The sequence below is a fragment of the Eublepharis macularius genome, chromosome 8 (genome assembly GCF_028583425.1).
Source record: "Eublepharis macularius isolate TG4126 chromosome 8, MPM_Emac_v1.0, whole genome shotgun sequence".
Classification (NCBI taxonomy): domain Eukaryota; kingdom Metazoa; phylum Chordata; class Lepidosauria; order Squamata; family Eublepharidae; genus Eublepharis; species Eublepharis macularius.
In genome coordinates this window covers 140,960,817-140,980,959 of record NC_072797.1, presented here as the reverse complement: position 1 = coordinate 140,980,959, position 20,143 = coordinate 140,960,817, and the positions used below count along the sequence as shown (strand labels likewise).

At 46.9% G+C, this 20,143-nt stretch overlaps 1 protein-coding gene across 1 annotated transcript; it reads right to left on the bottom strand.

Moving 5' to 3' along the window:
- Positions 1 to 678: 678 nt before the first annotated feature.
- Positions 679 to 18,766, bottom strand: PPP2CB (protein phosphatase 2 catalytic subunit beta). Its single transcript, XM_054986676.1, has 7 exons — positions 18,474 to 18,766; positions 12,864 to 13,073; positions 12,243 to 12,416; positions 9,654 to 9,743; positions 4,049 to 4,210; positions 2,488 to 2,606; positions 679 to 1,353 (listed from the first exon to the last, which is right to left on the bottom strand). The coding sequence occupies exons 1-7, from the start codon at positions 18,573 to 18,575 to the stop codon at positions 1,281 to 1,283; spliced, it is 930 nt and encodes a 309-aa protein (XP_054842651.1). The 5' UTR covers positions 18,576 to 18,766; the 3' UTR covers positions 679 to 1,280.
- Between the last annotated feature and the right edge of the window lie 1,377 nt (positions 18,767 to 20,143).

Below are 20,143 nucleotides of genomic sequence, written 5' to 3'. Positions count from 1 at the left end.
GTCAATGTGGTCTGCTTATCTCAGCAGGATCTGTAAGGTACCAGAGCCTTCCTCTACCCAGATAAACCTTACTCAGCCATCATGCCTCTGGCTTTTACCAGGTATTGCTCCTATGTTTTCAAGCACCCTGTTGCAGTTACGGTATGCTGTGATTGAAAAATAAGAGCTGAGGAGTCTTAAGATGATGAACAGTTTAGTGGAATAAAACGGGGCAAGATCTGATTCCACTGACCCCCTCAGGCTCTCCGTTGGGTGCAACCGTGGCCATCCGGGAGACCCCTGAACGTGCTTAAGCAGGAAGCAGCGCAGCTGTAACTACAAGGTGTGTTAAGGCTGCATTAGCTCATTTCTACATTTCATTTGCCATTGTACACGGCCGACGACATCATCAAATCCTGATTTCTAAAAAGTCTTGCAGGTATTTGGAAAACGATGTTAAGAAACTTAACTTTAGAGTCTTGCTGGTGGGAAGGCAGCATCTACGAGAGACAGGGACCTCTCTAGCTACAACTGTGTTCTGTTAATGACAAACAGAGGTGGTGTTCCCAGGACTGAGGGAGGCTTTCATTAGACATTTAATGCAAAGGAAACAAGAGGGAGTGTTTTGACAACTGAGTGCCTCCGGCAGCAAAGACAACTTCCGTATGACAAATTATCCTGTTCCAGAACATCCAGCAGTTGGGATTAATCATTTGTATGTTTATTTGTTCAAATACATCAAAGAAGATGCAAGCACTTTTATGACAAATATACAGAAAAAAAAGTAGGATCAACACAGAACAGTCATCTATCTTAAATGGAGTGAAAGCTTTTATGACAACATACTCTGAGGAGGATTTTTTTTTCTCCAGTTAAGTTACTTATGTCAATAAAATAGAGGGCAATAGGAGTTAAGAGGCAAGTTAGTTTGTGCATTTTCCTTAAACTTCAAAACGTTAATAACATGCCAGTTAAACACTACAACTAAAATGTACACAAAAGCATGAAAGGGAGCTGTGGGTGTTAGTTATCTTTTTCTCTCTGAACCATCCAGAAGAAAAACAATGACTACAGGATACAGCAGGCAAACTGGCTGATCTAAGATTGGTTAGTGTGTGTTGAAGTCAGTCTTTTAAAGTTGTGCTCAAAGCTTCTCGTCCTCATTCTGGCACATTTGGTCCACGAAGAGGCTTGATGCTAAGACAGACCCCAACTGAACCACGGAAACGGCTGCACTCTCCCCTCCCCCTCTCCACGCCAGGCATTTTCTTCTGATCAAGGCCAGGTCGAAGAAGAGATGATTATAGGAAGTAGTCTGGGGTGCGCCGAGTCACGTGAGGTTCTCCACGGCGAGGAGCTGGATCAAACTGAAGGCTGGGGGTGGGGGGGGGGGGAGAGAGAAGCATTTTGCAGTCAAATGTGTTTTAACTACAAATGGCTCTAGAGGACACCTGCGAATGTGTACAGGGCCCTTCCCATCTTAACTAGCTGCAGGACAGCAAGCCAGGAGAACCAGACTTCACAAATCTGAAGCATGGGCCCCACAGGGTCAGAAGTGGAGGGATGCCAGTGAGAGACACTTAATGGGGACAAGAGTTTTCCAAGATTGTGCCGTATTTTCCACTGTTTTATGGGGCTAAACAGACAGCATGAATAGAAAACAGGAGCACACGCAGCAAGGAATCTTCGAAGCAAGCTTCATGTAGTCAATATTGCTTCCCACCCCTCACCCATCTTTAGGAGTTTTAGGGGCGGGCTACCCAAAACATGCGCATGTTCCACTGACCTCCACCCCCAAATAATGTTCAAGGGGGAAGACTGAAATACTAACTTACAAACCTGGCCGAACTTCATCATTGCTATAATTAACATCAAAATGGGGGTGGGGTGTGTGTGGAATCACTAGTTCCAATGCTCAATCAAAGTTCTGAAGATGATGATGATAACGTTCAACTTATACATCACCCTTCAGGACAACTTAACACCCACTCAGAGCAGTTTACAAAGTGTGTTGTTGTTAATCCTCACGACAATCACCCTGTGAGGTGGGTGGGGCTGAGAGAGCTCCAGAGAACCGTGACTAGCCCAGGGTCTCCCAGCTGGCTTCAAGCGGAGGAGTGGGGAATCAAACCCGGCTCTCCAGAGTCCTGTCACAGTGCTGCCAAACGTGTATTGGGATGCATTTCTTTCATTTATCTGTTGCCAGGTATTGGCTTAGATCCTGCTGTTCCCTCCCAGTGCAGCCCTAATGACACCGCCCACCCCCACCCCCACCTGCAATACAGCTCCTGGGAGAAAATGGGATCCCAAGAACAGCTGTGGGCCAGAAGGACGCAACAGGAGAAAATTCCTGAAAATCACTTCCGCCTTCCCTCTGCTATATCCACTGTGTTCAGACACTGCTAAGTGGTATGTTATCTGCCTGAAGAATATCATTTTACTTCACATATGGGGGAAAAAAACACCTCCCCTGCCATTGCCAACTGAAACAAAAGTATGTTTTCTTACAAGGAATATTTTAAAGTGTCGTCTAGTTCCATGATAGCAGCCTGGTTCCCACAACGATAACAGTAATTGGGTGCACTGAAAATGGTGACCACGTTCCGATCGTGACACCAGTTGTAACCCTGCAGTGGAGGAAAATGGTCCGCATAAAATATGTCAAACAATTTTCTCTTAAACATATGACTGGATTAAAACCGTTTAAGAATCTTGCTTCATCCCTCACAAAATGTTTATTACTATAAAGCAAGCTGTTTCAAAGTACAGAATTCTTTTAAGGTATCTCCCAAATTATTTTTACCATGTTTAAAAGCTAATTTAGATGTGACAAACAGGTTAAGATATTAATCTCACTCTTCTTAGAGATTTTTAGATACAATTCTCAAGGCCTCCCAACTTTAGTATCTTCAGACTTTACCCTGTGAGTGTTTAATCAAAACACTAGTCAACAATTTCTCTTAATTAAAGGAAGGGGAGTGTTTCCACTGACCCACTTAACATCTTCCTTTAAGGCTAGCTTGTAATGTTATATAGTCAGGCAGCCATTCCTTGTACTCGTGAGAATGAATAGTTTTAAATGAACATGCCTGCGGATGGCATGTGTAGTCCATAATTTTTGGACTACACTTGATTTTCACCAAACATACAAGTACAAAGAGTCACAGAGGAGTCTGGGAATTTTTAACTGAATGTACATTTGCAGAGTACAATTTTTAAGCTGTATAATGGTAAAAGGCTGAGAAACATACTTTGGAGAGCTCCATAAAATCCTCCAAGAACTCTATTTATGTGTCGGGAGATTTCTGGAAAGCCCACTCAATGCAATTACCTGCCAAGCACCAGCAACAGACACATTCATGTGGAACTACTCTATTTGTCATTTGAGTAGCTGACTAATACAGGATTAATTTTAATTATAGTCAGAGATGCATGTGCATTACAGGACTGCAGGATACATTAGCAGAGGCGCAATACAAACCGCATAACTTCTATGGCAAATACCATGGCAGGTACCCGACCAGCCACCAGAAGAGCAGTGATTTCTCTGTGTGGTTCTCCCCTCTCCCCCTGGAAAGATACATCCCTGGGGTCACACAATCTTGTAGAAGAACAGCTGTGTGGCTCAGAGGAATGCAGTGAGGGCAAGCAATGCCAATAAAAGCATCCCTCTTCCATCAGTGCAACTGCAGTTGGGGGGGGCGGGGCGGGCAGAGAGAGAGAGTCGCCCTCTTTCCCACTACAGCCCTCGACTCCCACAGTTGTCAGCTCACCATCCCACACAGCAATATTTCCAGGGGTCACAGGAACGGCAGGGAGCGGAGGAGGGCAAGGGCAACATCTAGGCATCACCCCCACTTGGGTTTTGTTAGAGGCAAGCATCGTGCTAATCTTCCCAACGGCTGGATCAAAAGCTGACTCAATCCTGAATATGGATTTGCTCCTAAGACTGTTTTGAACAGCCAGGACCAGAAGTTAAAGATGTTGGGAATGTGAACGGAATACTTAAAGGGAAGCCTTCCTTTAACAGTCTTCCATATATCCAGCTGGCCAACAGAATAACTTTTACCTCCATTACAAGTTGATGAGCCCGAGACACCAACGTAAGACCATTGGCGTGGTTGAATGTTTCGGAAATATCTTGGCCAAATGTGTAGCCAGCACCACGTGGAGATATTCCCCAACCACCACGATCATCAGGATCGGACCACAAGAGATCACACATTGGGCCCTGCCAAAGAAAGAACGATAAATCAGACCCCTGCTCCCCGACAAAAGGAAATTAACTTAAAAGATTCAGTGAAAAAGTTACGGTGGGGGCGTATAGGCCACTGAAGTCTATTTTACAGAATACAGAAGCTGCAACAGCAGTTTTTTAAAAAACTTGACATCAACAGCTAAGAGCACCTGCATCGAGTAGAATATCCAGAAACATTCTGCCAAACTCAAGTTTTAAGATTTCACTTACCATCAGCGTTTAGCACAGACCCCACATACTGCGCTCACCCCAAACGACCCTGCTCTCACCCCTGACGTCAGCTTGGGTCTAGTGACCTGTTAAAACAGCTTGACTTGTGAAGTGGGGCCTCCTACTCCTTCCCACAGCTCTAGCTTGCAGTACAGCTCCAATGTAACACCTACTTGACCCACGGAGATACGGGGATGCTAGCAAACAAAGGGGGCCAGGGGAGAAGAGAAACGTGGTGCTTGGCCAGAGATGCTGGGAGCAAGCTGAGCCTGAGCCGCACAACCCGGCCACCACCTGAGGACCCTACGCTGACCTCGTGCAGAGGCCCGGGAGGCAGCGGCCCACAGCGTGCGAGCTGCACCCATCCTGTTGGGACCAGGGCTGCTGCCACCACCTCAGGCTTGCCTTAGTTGCTTGGGCAGAAAACTGGCCCTTGCATTTTGTGCAAAGTGATATGGCGGGCTGCTGTTAAAGCACATGTGCCAGACTTGACTTATGCAGGCATGGGAAGTGGCCAAAATCAGAGACAGACACGCATCCTGGTGCAGGGGAAGTGCCTCGTGCGATGGATCCAAGGCTTTGACTTCTAACGGCTTAGTAAAAATCCACATCAGAACCCTGAAACACCTGCTGCCACAACTTCCGAAGCACGAGTTCCAAGTGCTAACTAAAAATCTTCAATTCACTGAACCAAGAATTGAGTAACAGAGCTGGAAATCACCCCGCAAAGTCCTGCCCCTGTCAAGCAGTCAAGAGAGCCTGGAACCCCACTGGCTAGCAAGGGGGCGAGCCGGCCTCAGCTTTGTCAGGGGAAGGGCCAGACACGGTCCTGTGGCTCTGGGTAGAAGCATCAGTGGAGCCAGGATTTTTATTTAGCTTTTTAGGTAGGATTTTGGGTAGACTTAGGAAAGAAAGTTTAAGCAAGCACCCTAGTAAAAACCAGCAGTACCAAATATAGCTGGACAGTTTCTGAGGACCAGAGACTGTGAAGTAAAAGGAATCAAATCTCCCCTCAGTGTTTGTGCCTCAGTTCACACACACCATTTGAGGAGGTTAACTCCCATCTCTGGGGAGTGACGTTGACAGCCAGTTGTACGTTCTTTACTGAACATTCCACAAAACCTCTACCTTGTTACACACCTTAGTTTCTATAAATAAATCTTTGTTGTTCATCACCTTCTGGGTGTTGCCTGCCCAGTCAAAAGAGTTGTTAAAAGGGGTTTACATTCATCTCACAATGAAGTACGTTATTTTAGTGGGGTCCCAAATTACAGCCCTTTACAGAGCCCAGAACTTACGAGCTATCAAGCAGTTACTCAAAGCCTGCGTTTCCCCCTTTTCACTGACTGTGGCTGGCTGGCTGGGGTTTAAGCAAATAAAAGGAGGGACCAGAGACTGAGCGTGGACAGCTGTAAATCCAGAGGACAGTTGGTCACTGAACCCTCCCCTGGCTCTCTCATGCCCTCCCCTCATCACCGCTGCCACCGACACCTTCAAGAAAATCCAACGGTAGATTACAAGGACTAGACCGGACTCTTATCAGACGAGACGAGAGCAAGCGAATACAAATGCGACCATCTCACTCAAGTATCATTTGATCCTTTTCCGTCTGGTTTATGTTCTCATTCAACTGAAACCACGCTGCTTATAAGTTTTTCTTTCTAACCAGCAGCAGAGAGCAAGAAGAAGCAACAGACGACGTAAACGTAGCCAAGAGAACCAGCGGACTGATGTGGAGTCCTCAAAAAAAATTGGAATAGTTCCCCCACCCCCCCCAGATAACTCCAGATAAGGCTTCAAACAGATCGGGATCTAATCTGATATATTTGATTTATTTAGTAAACAAAACTTTTTAAAGCTAAGATAATTTCACATCGTGTATTAATTTTTTTTCCATACTCAGGTGTAGGCACCACCAATCTGACTGCTGCAAATTGCTCTTAGGGTGGCTTAAATGTTGTGTTCAAACAAATTCAGATCTTAATTTGGAAGTTATTTCACTAGAATAGAAATATTTTAAAAATCACAGCTCAGCAGGACACACCTCCCATGTTTAGATTAAGAAAAAGGGTAAGGAACTGTGTACTAATTTTGGCCGGTCCAAAGTGCTACACATACTATGCCACTGTTGTCCAACAGACTATTTTGAAGTTTGACTTTCAAGAGTCCGACTGAATTGCTATTGTACGTACTGTATTATTAAATCATTTTTCCATGGAAAGATACGGTAATGGAAAAACTCACACTACTGGACAGAATCTGCAAAAGCAGCTCTTGCATGCAAAACTGGGCTGAGTTTCAGATGCATGCCAGACAAACGCAATCATTTATTTAAAGGGTTCCCTTATGAGAGCAATGCACAAGCTCCGAATTCCATACTGACTCCACTAATAAACTTTGGCACACAGGAGCATCAGTTTATTATATGCCTCCTTCCAATTCCATCTTGGCAGAACTCTGCAGCTGTAAGCAGGGCTTTTTTTCTGGGGAAAGAGGTGGTGGAACTCAGTGGGTTGCCCTCGGAGAAAATGGTCACATGGCTGGCGGCCCCGCCCCCTGATCTCCAGACAGAGGGGAGTTGAGATTGCCCTCTGCGGAGGGCAATCTCAACTCCCCTCTGTCTGGAGATCAGGGGGCAGGGCCGCCAGCCATGTGACCATTTTCAAGAGGCTCTGGAACTCCGTTCCCCCGCGTTCCAGCTGAAAAAAAGCCCTGGCTGTAAGGATTACTTTATTACATATACTGTTGCCGGACAACCTATCTAAAGAGGTTAGGAAAGCTCCCACTAACGATGCAAAACCGAATTATTGAAGAGGGCTTTTTACTCAGGAGGGCTGCAGTTAGTTGTCTCAAAGGCATCCGCGATGGGACAAGGAAGTATGCTCCTACTGGGTAGTTTCTGTGTTGTTTAATATGTTAGTCTTGGGTTTGCTTATTGTGTTTCAGTACTTCTTCAACTCTGTCTTGGATTTTTGGCTGGTTTTAAATCCTTGCAGATTTGCATTTACAGACACTATTACATTGTTCATTGAAATGCCTTTGAAAACGACTGTACTGGTTCATGCTGTGTAATCTGCCTTGAGTCTCCCCTGTATTAGCAGAGCGTGTGCGAATGGGCCAAGGTCGCCCAGCAAACTTCCACTACAGAGCAGGGATTTGAACTTGGGGCTCCCAGATCGTAGTCTGGTACTCTAACCACCACACTGCAGTGGCTTTCTTTGTAAGGATAGAGGGCGAGTCCTTCTCTCCCTCAAATGATCAATGGGATTCCACAGCTGAGCCCTAGATACTCCACAATTGGTTGAGTGGCATCTAGAAGGTACAGTCCTAACAACAACAACAAAAACAACAACTGCACTTATATACCGCTCTTCCGGACAGAACAGTGAACAAGGTCAGCATTATTATTATCCCCACAATACAGCTGGGGAGCTGGGGCTGAAAGGAGTGGCTCCCCCAAAGCCACCTGCTGAGCCCAGGGCAGTAGTGCAGTTCGAACCAGCAGAGTGCTGATTCACAACCCAACCACTTAACCACTGTGCTACAGTAGTCATCATAGTTACTTCATGTACAAAACTTACACATATACACAGAACTTGGGACAGAGTTGTGGCCTTACATGATCAGCTGGACTCCAAGACCTGACTGTGTAGGACACGTACACACAATACAAATACTGTATTTAAACTGGCTTCTCCGGCAGAGCTGATGTGGTTCTCAACTTATTGTTTTGAGGATGTGAGAAGATGAAGTTCTCCATGAGACACGTGTGGCTGGCTTGCCACGTACACGTGGAAAAGGGGCCATCCTGGAGTTGCCAACAAGCACGAGGGCTTGGGGGCCATGAAAAATGTTAAATCAAAAAGGGGGTCTTCAGTTTACTAAAGCTTGAGAACTGCTCTCCTAAAACTAGAGGCATACCACCCTTATAAACGCCAAAGTCAAATGATCGAGATGCAGTCTCTGTTGATACCCTAAACACCACGGCAACGGATTCAAGCATTTACTATGCATGTTTAGAATAAACCGTCTTAGCACTGTTAAAAGGATACAGAAGGGCAAACAAATAAGACCACTATCCTAGATTATTAATTTAGTTGGACGATAAAAAAGCTAATTTACAAAATGGTTCCACATTCTTTTAGCAGGCTTTGTCATAATAAAACTGCAAACTAGAAGGTATATGTTATTGTGTAGCTACAAGATTGGCCTACTTCAATTCTAACAATTTATTTTACTGTATTTCTCTATTTACTATAAATTTATTTTATTTACTATTTACTATAAATACTATTGTGTTTTATCTATTTATACCCTCTCTTTTCCTTTGGGGCCCCAAACCAGCTTACATCATTTGCCAGTCCTACATTTTTCCTCACAACAGCCCTGTGCGGTAGGTTAAGCTTTTGTATTGTAAGGAGGGGCTCTGCTAATGAGTTAGGGACCACAGACCTCACCACCAGGGCTTTTTTTCTGGGAAAAGAGGTGGTGGAACTCAGTGGGTTGCCCTCAGAGAAAATGGTCACATGGCTGGTGGCCCCCCCCCCCCCCGATCTCCAGACAGAGGGGAGTTGAGATTGCCCTCCGCGCTGCTGGAGGGCAATCTCAATTCCCCTCTGTCTGGAGATCAGGGGGCGGGGCCACCAGCCATGTGACCGTTTTCAAGAGGTTCCGGAACTCCGTTCCCCCGCGTTCCCCCGGAAAAAAAGCCCTGCTCACCACTATGTTGCCTTACATACTATCTGTTGCTTTAAATATGCGCTCCTCTATCAGCCCTAGAATTGCTGATGTTCTGTTCCAGCATTTTATTCAGCTCTGCATTGGATTCTTGCGAATGCTCTGTCTTTATAAACCTGCATTTATTTGCCCTACGGCATTGTTTATGAAACTATTCTTGATACTGACTGTACTACTCTCACACTGTGTAATGCGCCTTGAGTCTCGGTGAGAAAGGCGGACCCTAAATGACATAAATAAATGAACAGGCTGAGAGGCAGCGACTAGCCCGAGGTCCCAGGGCAGAGTGAGGCTCCGAACCCGAGACCTCCCAGATCCTCGTCTGACACTCTGAACCACTAAACCACACTGACGCACGTATGACAGGTACACCTTGTATTCTGAATTCACACTTGTGCCGCCTGAAGGGAAGGAGTCAGAGCCGAGCGTCACGCCCGTAAAAGCCGGAATACGTTTCCCGTGAGGTTACCTCGTGAGGAACTTCTTGCAGGCGATCAAGTGCTCTGATGTGGTCCAGCGTGTCTATAGATGGGGAAAGGCCTCCGTGGAGACAGAATATCTGTACAGGAACGAAAGGCAACATATAACGACAGTCCGTACGATAAAAATAAGGAGCGGTGCGTTTCCTTCTGTAAAGGCTAAACCTCTGAACTGATGCTCTCGAAAGCCGGTTAAAACGCGACTGCTCCAACCTGCATTTTGATAATGGGCCCGTTTGCTGGACACCGTCTCCCGGGGCTTCCGGCCAAGGAGCGATCAACAGACATTTCTACTAAAAATTAAAACAGTCTAAAATGAAGGATTCTGTGACAGATTCCCGCCCCCCCCCTCCACTTTATGTCGGTATCTCTGACGACATTTCAAGCCTCACAAAGGGCATCCAATACAGCAGAATGGCGGAGAGACCGAGGAAGAGAGGAGAGGAAGGAAGCAGATGTGCCCCTCTCTTTCAAGAAGGGGACAAGAATATGCGACACCTCCACGTGTGTATTTCTGAGATGACAAAGCCACTTCTCCAGCGATGACTTAGGCCCCCCCCACTAGCACGCACACGCCTCCGTAGTTTAAGGGTCATCCTGCTCCCTTCCGTGCCAAGGGATGCCTTTTCCTGGGGCTAAGGACGAGTCACTTCTGACCTGATAACATTTTTATATGGCCCTCACTAATGCAGGAAACGTTGGCCCGGATCCAGCGATGCGCAAATGGCACCGCCAATGGATCTAACACTGTTCTGCTCACGCCCGCCCGTGGGCAACACCCAGCGTTTCCCTCCCTGCATATTATACTGCCCCGAAATTGGCTGTGCAAGATGCTGACCAAGCAGAAACGCAAGGGGGGGGGGGGTTCAGTCATTCTGACTTTGCGTAAGTGGCGACTGCGGCATTTTTCTTGCGAGTCCACTTGCACAAGAGCAGAAATTTTTCACTGGAACAAGCCCATTATTTTTCCACACAGATCACTTCCATACGTGCACACTTGCCTAAAACTGGCTTAATTTATTCATGCAGTTATTAAGGAGAAGCCAGACAATGTTGCTGCCGAGCCCTTACAAGTCCAGTATTCCCAAGTCACTGTCCTGTCTTTTTTCAGACTTGGTTTGTGGCCATGTTGCAGGGCTCGCCTTCCCAAAGTGGCCTGGCAAAGTGTTATTAATGCATCCGGCAGGAGCAGCAGTCAGGCAAGTGAGGGTGGCTCGCTGCTTCCCAACTGCGCCGCCATTTTGAAGCGCCCTGCAACACTGCCCCTGCACCAATGAAACAGCTGCAAACTGGAAACGAGATCCGACTGCGATGGGGAAAGGATGAGCTTGTAAACCTTTATGCTTTTAACAGTAAAAAATTTTGTTTTCCTGATACACAAGAGCACAACAGCACAACTGCTTTTCAAAAAGGGTAGAGTCACAAAAAAGGAACAAGACAAGAAAACGATGACTATTATATTAATGACTGGGGGGGGGGGGGATGGACACACGAGAATTCAAATTGTTTTTATAAGCGTTTGCTGGCAAGCTTCTTTTCCAATGCTAAAAAATGAAATAGCATGAGACACAGATCACTTAAAATAAAAGGTTCCATGAAACTATCTGAAAATTGACCAGAACATCACAGAAACAGACAGCGCTGGGCACAGCTGCCTGAAAAGGAAAGCGTGAAGTTTTTTGGCAGCTTCCCCCCACGTCCACCATTACGTATTTATAAAATCACGAGGAGGCAAGTCTTTTTATACGAACCCAGTGTCAGGAGTGGGAAGCACGGCAAGAAAGGGAGGCTGGAAGACTTAACTGTGGTTGGTTGACAAACCCAAGCGTCAGTAACGTGCCACCCACTTCTCCCTATGCTGTGGGGCAAGCACGGCAGTAAATATTGACAAGGCGTTCGATTTTCCATCCCTGAAATCAGATTCTACTCCAAAGAGCACCGATTCATCCCACACAGGCCACCTAACTGCAACAGCTGCGGTCTCTGCAGATTTTTGCTGCTATTTTTGTGATTTCCGGCTGCTGCAGGGAAAGCCCTTCTGTTTTTATTCTCAAAGTATTTCCAAGCTAGCAGCAGCTGACGTCTGCCTTCTTCTTCGCTGCAGGTACTTAAAGACTGAGCAGGAGGCCCATGGCCTGTGTTGCGCAGCCTTGGCAAACAGGACCAGCCTGAGATCTGTTTGTTTTGGTGATTTGATGTTATTTGTTCATCTGGTTCATTGGTCTTTTGGAATCTATCTGTGAACTGCTCTGGGTTCCTTTGGTGACAAAAGAGGCACAGAAATATTGCAGAGCAAGTAACTAGTCAGCAACGCTGAAATCCAGCGCTCTTGTATCCCAAGACATCCTGATGACTAAAGTTTAAAAAGGGAGACTTTTACTGTTAATAATCCAATAATTCAAGTTCAAGGTATGAAACCCAGGGCAACACTCCAGTACCAAGCCTGCACGTATGAGACAGAGTGCTGGGTTCTGGAAGACCATTTGCTCCTTTATACTGACCCACAGGAAGGAGTTCGAGTCGCAGTCACAAATTACGAGCATGCCGTATTGCCTTGCAAATGAAAAAAAGTTTCTTACCTGCCCATCTACTAGAGCTGTAAGAGGAAGATAATCGAACAGATCTGTGAAATACTTCCAAACGTTGGCATTTCCGTATTTCCGTAGACATTCATCATAGAAGCCATATACTTGTGTAATTTGTCTGCTTTCATGGTTGCCTCTCAGTATTGTAATACGTTCAGGATAGCGCACCTGAATGGCGAGAGCAAACTAGCATTGTAGGAGTACATCAACTGGTTACATTCTAAATAATACACAGCTTAAACCCCCGAATTATCATTATATCTAATTCTGAACAATGGCCTCAGAATGCAGATCAAGAAATTGGCAAAACAGGGCCAGGTACTGATGGGGGGAAAGATAACTGGAGCTAAAATCCCTCCCAAACTGGGAACGTGGATGGACTAGCACTGGAGGAGGGGCCTGGAGAAAGGTAAAGGGAGAGCAAAAAGGAGGGAGGCGGGGGGGCAGGGGGAGTAAGCTGAAGTGGCAGGGGGCATAAGAGAGAGAGAGAGAGAGAGAGAGAGAGAGAGAGAGAGAGAGAGAGAGAGATAAAGTATCTTGGATCCTAGTCGTTCTCATCTAAAAACGTATGAGTTCTGCTTCCTCCAGCCTCTGATCGGAACCCACATACCTTACCTTTAATGCCACAAGAAGAGTCACAGTTTCTACAGAGTAGTAGCCTCTATCGACATAATCGCCCATGAAGAGATAATTTGTGTCTGGCGACTTCCCACCAATTCTAAAAAGCTCCATAAGGTCATGGAACTGACCGTGGACATCTCCACAAACTGTAACTGGACAACGCACTTCCTGTACATTTGATTCTTTTGTAAGTATCTCTTTAGCCTAGCAAAAGAAAAAACGCAGATGAGACTTGGTGTTGCAAGATGGTTTTCCAACGTATTCTCTTCATGGGTATCCTATAAAACTGCAAGGAAAACTTGTGCGGCAGACAAATACGCCAGTACGGACAAGTGCCTTTCACCTATGTTTAAATTCCTGTCCAGTCGGCTACGGACTTGTTGAGTGACCCTTAATCCACGTACGACTCCCACCTTCTGTAAATGGGAATTATGACAGCCAATGACACAAGGCTGTTGTTACAATGGAACTTAAGACCACAGTTTCACACTAAAGGAAGCTTCAGCAATGGTAAGTGCTCATATAAAGATGCCCTTGGAATGTACATGCTAGAAAGGAAGGCTTTCCCCATTCCTACGCAAGGTTGAAATCTAAAGTTTGAAATGACATCTTAGCACCCAGGAATCTGAAACATTTTTCCAGTGCAAATGTGTATCGGTGCTAACAGAAGCCCAAGACCATTCTGAAACACCTGTAGATGCATTCTAAAAGGCCGCCCAGGCCACCGCCCGCTCTTGAAAATCCTGTGTGATGTTCCTGCACCAGGGCACTTACCCCAACCACTGCGGAAACCCAGAACGTAAGGCAGGGCCCAGCTGCCAGCATGAAAGGAAACAGATGCATACACTCGTACCTTGCTGGAAACATTGTGGCTTCACCTACACGGGGCCACTACTGAGGTCAGCACAGAACCATTACAAATGTTTTTTGCTGACACTGTGGCTACATACTACACCATAACTAATATGAGCCTGAATATCTCATACCTCTAAAAGAACAATCAGTAGCCCAGATAATGTTTCCTCCTCCTCTGAGAGCCTTATTTAAGTGAAAGAAACTGAGCAGCAGCTACCAAAACCTAAAGATTTCTAGACTGTCATTGATGGAGAGCCATCACTTGAGGCAGCTCAACCTCTTCTGTTACATCAAGGCCTGCAGCACTTATGTTGCACACGTACAAAGATACATAATTTGTCACTTTGCAGGATTCCAGCCTGCACACAGTTCTCAAGAAGTATGCTAAACACTGGTATCTGTGTAGGTCCTCTAAGAGGGAAAATCTGGAGTCAGTAAAGCAACGCCTTTTATTAAGATCAACCAACAACAAAATTTCTCTTATGCAAAGCCTGAAAAACGCTTCAGGAAAGGGCACACACTTAAATCGCCTGTCCTCATCTGCAAACTGCAACAGAACCAAGAGGGAAATGGAGGCCATTCTTAAGTTTTGTGTTACTCAGGGGTGGCGGATATGAATGTCAATGAATGGCTAGCATTGACAATACGTTACTATGTAAGCTTGGCAGTTTCACAGTTGGAATCAGTGTTTCCTGGTCATTCTCTCTAGAAAATGTGAGAGACAGTACATATACGTTTACTATTTGTACAGCAGGGGTTGGGGGAATAAAATCACAAATACACATAATAGTTCAAATTAAAAAACAATACATGATCAGCTGTGCAGGTCAAATCAAAAGCAAAGTATTTATGAAAATACTCTCTGTCGCTTGATGGAGGGAATAAAGCAACCACCAACGTGGCATCAAACTAACAAATAACGGAAGTGATGCCGCACGGACATTCAAGCCACAAGTTAAATTCTGTTGAAATGCACGAGTGGACAGCCAAGAAGACCGTGGCATACCCCACACAGTTCTAAAATTCATGTGTCTTCAGGGCCTTTGGTTCCCTTCCTTAAATTTAAGGAGTGTAAGGGAAGCATAATAAAAATAAGAATAAAATAAGTATAATTAAAATAATTTCCACATAAAGCTCGGAATTCATTTTGAAAGTAACATTTAAAGCATAACTGAGTCGTCTTTTTTCCCCCTGATCAAATTTGTTACTATTGGGATGCAAAATTTAAATTTAGTATTTTTAAATTTGTTTATTAAATATAACTCAAAGTAAACATACTAAGTCAGTTTATTCTCTTTTTAGGGCATCAGACAATTTTCTGGAAAATTTTCCAATTTTAATTTTTCCACAAAACCCTCATCACCGGTATTACCTGAAAGCATAAATATAGCACTGCGATAACAGCTAAACGTCCCAATAAAAGATACTTTTTACTCTTACAGAGTATTAATGAAGAGAGTAAGACTTTCGGAGAACTAGAGACTGTGCAATCTCCCCCAGCCCACGTGGGTGGGGTGGAAGAGAGAGGAGGGCTGACATCTGCTCACGTTTCAAAAGTCAGATAAGTATTAGGCATAGAGTTCATCCATATTTTTGATGAAAGCACGAACTGTATGTCTGAACAAGTTTTAATTAGCTCTGCTTTCAGTATGCAAACTTACATTCATGGAACCAAAAGAGGGGGGGGGGGGAGAAGGCAGAGAAGGACTGTAGCAAATATTAGCCCCAGAACATAATCAGGACAAAAATCAGCAAATATTGTTTTGTTTTCTACGGAAGGAAGAGGCCATCCATCGCTCAGTGAAAGGGCATTTGTTTTGCATAGCAACAGTGAAGGCTCAACCGCTGGCATCTCCGGTTAAAAGCACAAGGAAGCCGATGATGTGAAAATCCTCTGCGGGAGACCCTGGCGAGCAGCTTCCAGTCTGAGTAGGCAATACTGACCTCAGTAGAAAACAGCTGCGTGTGTTTAAAGCATCCACTGGTTTAACATGATATATTCATGTGCGCTGTCTCAAAACGGAAGTCACTGCAATAAGATTAGGTCTTAGTAACTTGTTTTCTAACTCCCCACTTAATTACAGTAATTTAAAACTGAATTCGCCGTAACAGACCAATGGCCTGACTCAGTGTAAAGCATTCTCATGCAATACAACTAATGAGCAGATGCCTCCTAAGCGGGTACTTAAACATGGCAGCCAATGAGAGACGAGCGAGTTCAGATGGAGGACGCCTCCGTTCCAGATGTCCACTCCGCTGGACCAGGCTCTCGTCAGCTGTGGCCTCAAGTTGCTCCATACATCCATCTAAGGCCCAACTTGAAGGTCATGGCGGCAGGACACAAGTGCTCCGAGGCACATTTAAATTGGGTCACAACGTGCGTCACGTTAGCATCCCCAGTCAGAGACCTGAAGCCCGGGTGTGTGTTACACGGGCATGCGAACGTGACACATATAGAGGTCCAGCAGAAACAAGATGCTACGCTGGACAGGTTAAGTTCTTCTAACCCACCAGCATCAGGCTGAAACCAAGACTGACTGGAAACGTTTAAAATGTTTCAACAGCTCAACTTCTGCCCTCCCAACTGATTTTAAGCCAAGTCTTAAGAGCCAAGGGGATAATTCTAAGCATGCTGAGGAGGGAAAGTCTCAGGAAGAGAACATGAATTATTGATTTACTGCACTCAGAGAGCTTTCTGCCCCGACTTGGATGGCCCAGGCAAGGCTGATCTCATCAGGGTTTGGAAGCTAAGCAGAGTCATCCCTAGTTAGTACCTGGATGGGAGACCACCAAGAAGCCCAGGGCGGTTATGCAGAGGCAAGCAATGGCAAACCACCTCCGTTTGTCTCTTGCCTGGAAAACCCTCCAGGGTCACTGTAAGTCGGCTGCAACTTGATAGCTTTTTCCACCACCATACATCTTTCAGCTGTGGCACTCAAGGAAAGTTTACAATGTAAAAATAAAGGCGCAACAGAGAACAATAAAAATAGAATTCTATCAGGCTCCTGGTGGCCTTTGATGGCAGGAGCCCCCCGAGTGCCATGCTCACAGGCCTTCCAGTAGCCCTCAGAAAAGCGAGGCTGCCACCAGGCCCCTCCTAGCACACGCTACCTGGCCTGGGCTTCTTTTCTCTTGCTTTCAATCATGTGTGTGAGACTGAAAAAAGAACAAAAAACAAGACGTACAACCTGCTTGTATGGCACATTTTTTAAATCCCGCCCTTCCTCCAAGCTCAGGGCAGCATAAATGGTTCTCTCTGCCTAATTTTATCTTCACAAATAAATGAATGAATGAATGAATAAATAATAACCGCTTATATACCAATCTTCTAAACAGATTAGTGCCTCACCCAGAGCAGTAAACAAGTTAGTGTTATTATTATCCCCACAATACAGCTGGGGAGCTGGGCTGAGAAGCTGACCCAAGGCCACCTACCGAGCTCATGGCAATAGTGGGATTCGAACCAGTAGAGTACTGATTTGCAGCCAAACCACTGTGCTACAGCAGCTCAAAACAAACTTAAGAGGCAAGTCAGGCTGAGAGAGTATCACTGGCCCAAGGTCAAAACAGAGATCCCAACCTGGGTCTCCCCGAGTTCACCCTGCGGCTCTAACCACTGCACTTTTAACATCCTCTGGCCTCGACTTGAAGAACTCAACCTTTGGCACGGGGGGGGGGGGGGTTGCTGTCCCTTTTTGGCGCCTGGCCCTTCTGGGGCAGAGGGCGCCTTCCTGGAAGTCCTCCCCCCTCTGTTGGCGTGGCTTGGGATTTGAAACCCAGCCAGGCCCCAAACGAGGCCAGAAGCAGAGAGGCGATTTAAGACTACTAATGTAGAGCGCCTTCCTGTTGTGGCAGGTGGGCTCCCTGTTTACAGGGCCAGGCTTGGGCCGCTTCCTGGAATCTTCAGCCCGGCCTCCATGTGCGAATAACGGGAAGGGCCTACGCCGACGAGACACTACAGATACACTGCGACGGCTCAAGAAGGGTAGCCCTGTTAGGTCTGTCTGGAGCAGGAGAAAAGAGCAAGAGGCCAGCAGCACCTAACCCTTGTGGCCGGGTAGGCGCTTTCGAGAGCCACCGCTCACCCTTTTCGACCCTTATGTCCATGCAGGTGTTCCAGGATATTCCTACTAATACACCCTAGAATTTTATTGCTACTTTAAAAATACAATATATAACACACTCTGCCAGAGAGTCCCCCTCTCCCATAAACTCATCTTCTCTGCCTTAAAGGGACAGAAGGTTCCTCAGAATGATGGAATGAAAAGAGAAAGATGGGAGGAAAACTCGCCCCCACCAAAGCAAAAAGCGGGAGAGGGACCCTTATTCGAGCAGTAGAGAAGAGCAAGAGGCCAGTGGCGCCTGGAAGACTCACAACATTCGTGGCAGGGTGGGAGCTTCTGAGAGCCACAGCTCACTTCTTCAGATACAGCCAGAACCCTTCTATCTTGGAGAGCTGGACTCGCATTCTAGCTGCATCCGAAGAGGTGAGCTGTGGCTCAGGAGAGCTCCCCCCCCCCGCCACAAGGGTTGTGAGCCTTCCAGGTGCTACTGGGCTCTTGGTCTTTTCTACCTGAAGAGGTGAGCTGTGGCTCTCAGAAGCTCGCACGCTGCCACCAACTGTGTGAGTCTTCCCGGTGCCACCGGCCTCTCGCTCGTTCACTCCTGCTGCAGACCCGCACCCGCGCCCCGGAAGGCAGACGGGGCCGGCGGGGGCCGAGGCGGCGGCGGCGGCGGCGGGCGGCCCACCTTCTCGCAGAGGCTGCGCACTTGGCTCTCGCTCAGCTGCTTGCACTCGTTGAGCTGCTCGATCCACTGGTCCAGCTCCTTGGTGAAGATCTTGTCCTCCATGGCCGCGCGCGCGAGGGGGCGGGCGGGCAGGTAGGCGGACGGGCGGGCGGCCGCGCTCGGCCCCGCAGCGCAACGGCCCGCCCAGGTAGCGCCGCGCGGAGGCCCCGGCCTGGCTCGCTGCGGCCCGCCCGAGTCTCGCCCCGGCTCCGCGGAATGGCGGCGGCCCGACGCTGCGCACTTCCGCTGGCCCCTCGCGGGGCACGCTGGGCCGCTTCCGGCAGGGAGGGCCGCAGCGCCCCCTGCGGGCCGGAGGGCCGCCCGCGGAAGCCCGCCTTGACCTCGCGGGGTGCGGACGAGGCGGCGCCGGAGTGCGCCGCGGGCGGGAATGTGCGCGCCTGCGCAGAACGGGCGTCGAGGAGCGCCTGTCAGATGATTAGTCGCAGGACTTGCTTGCATTTTCTTTTTTTGCAAAACTAGTTTGCTCAAAAATGAGGCGCTCTGATTTTAATAATGCCTCTTCTTGCCTGCTCTTATGCACGAAGCCCTTAATTCTTTAGGACACTCAGAAGATCGTGGCCATACTGGATTAACCTAAGCACCAACCTTTTAACCGATTCAGTGTAAATGAATTTCCCTGTTACAAAAATAAACAAGCATATACATGTGCCCTTTTTGATATATGGAAAGAAATGCATTACTGTTACCGCAGCCAAGCTCAACTATAGTAATTAACAACCAATTAGGTGCTAATAGCTCTAACAAACAATATATTCTTAACTATATGTTTACTATAAGCCATTTATAATTGCTTAATTGCTCTGAGAAGCTGTGTTTAATTACACTGGACGCTGACAGCAAGAATTCAGGGCCCTGTCCTAGAGGGAACATACAAGCAGGCATGGTGTGTGTGCTGGACACCTGCCGAAGGAAAGCGGGCTTAAAAGGTAACAACAGGCTTAAACAACAGCTGACTGTATGTGGCCACACCGGCATGTTGCAACAGAAGCTGACTCGGCACCTTAAAAACCGCACAGGTGTGGGATACAGCTTCCCCTTAGGAAGGTCCTGCCCCGGCAACAGACTGTGCTATTGAACTGATCCCCGGGGAAGGACCTTCCTAAGGGGAAGCTGTATCCCGTGAGCCAGGCTGAGCGAACAGAGCTACTACATAAGTTCATTGACAAAAACCTGGAAAGGGGTTTCATTCGGGGTGAGAAACTGAGAATGAAAGGTGTTTGTTCCTGGTGGTTAAGAGTGCGAGATTCTAATCTGGAGATCCGGGTTTGATTTCCAACTCCTCCACCTGGGTGACCTTGAGCCAGTCACAGCTTCTAGGAGCTCTCTCAGCCTCACCCACCTCACAGGGTGTTTGTTGTGGGGATAATAATAACATACTTTGTAAACCGCTCGGAGTGGGTGTTGTCATTCTGAAGGGCAGTATATTGTTATAGATATAGACAGAATTCTAGCATCTGTGAAGGCCACTGCTTGTACGCTGACCCCTGCCCATCCTGGCTACTAAAATCTTGTAAAGACCACATAAAGGAGCTCTTAATGCCTATCATAAATCAGTCACTCGCTCAGGGCATCTTCCCTCAGCCTCTCAAAGAGGCAGTTATCTGCCCATT

What these genes read in the sequence shown, in the direction of transcription:
- PPP2CB (XM_054986676.1), bottom strand. Translation starts at nt 18,575, where the DNA reads ATGGAGGACAAGATCTTCACCAAGGAGCTGGACCAGTGGATCGAGCAG. An exon ending in CAGCTCTAGTAGATGGGCAG is followed by an intron (nt 9,744 to 12,242) that starts GTAAGAAACTTT and finishes GTTCCTGTACAG; the next exon opens with ATATTCTGTCTCCACGGAGG. An exon ending in TGCAAGAAGTTCCTCACGAG is followed by an intron (nt 4,211 to 9,653) that starts GTAACCTCACGG and finishes TTTCTTTGGCAG; the next exon opens with GGCCCAATGTGTGATCTCTT.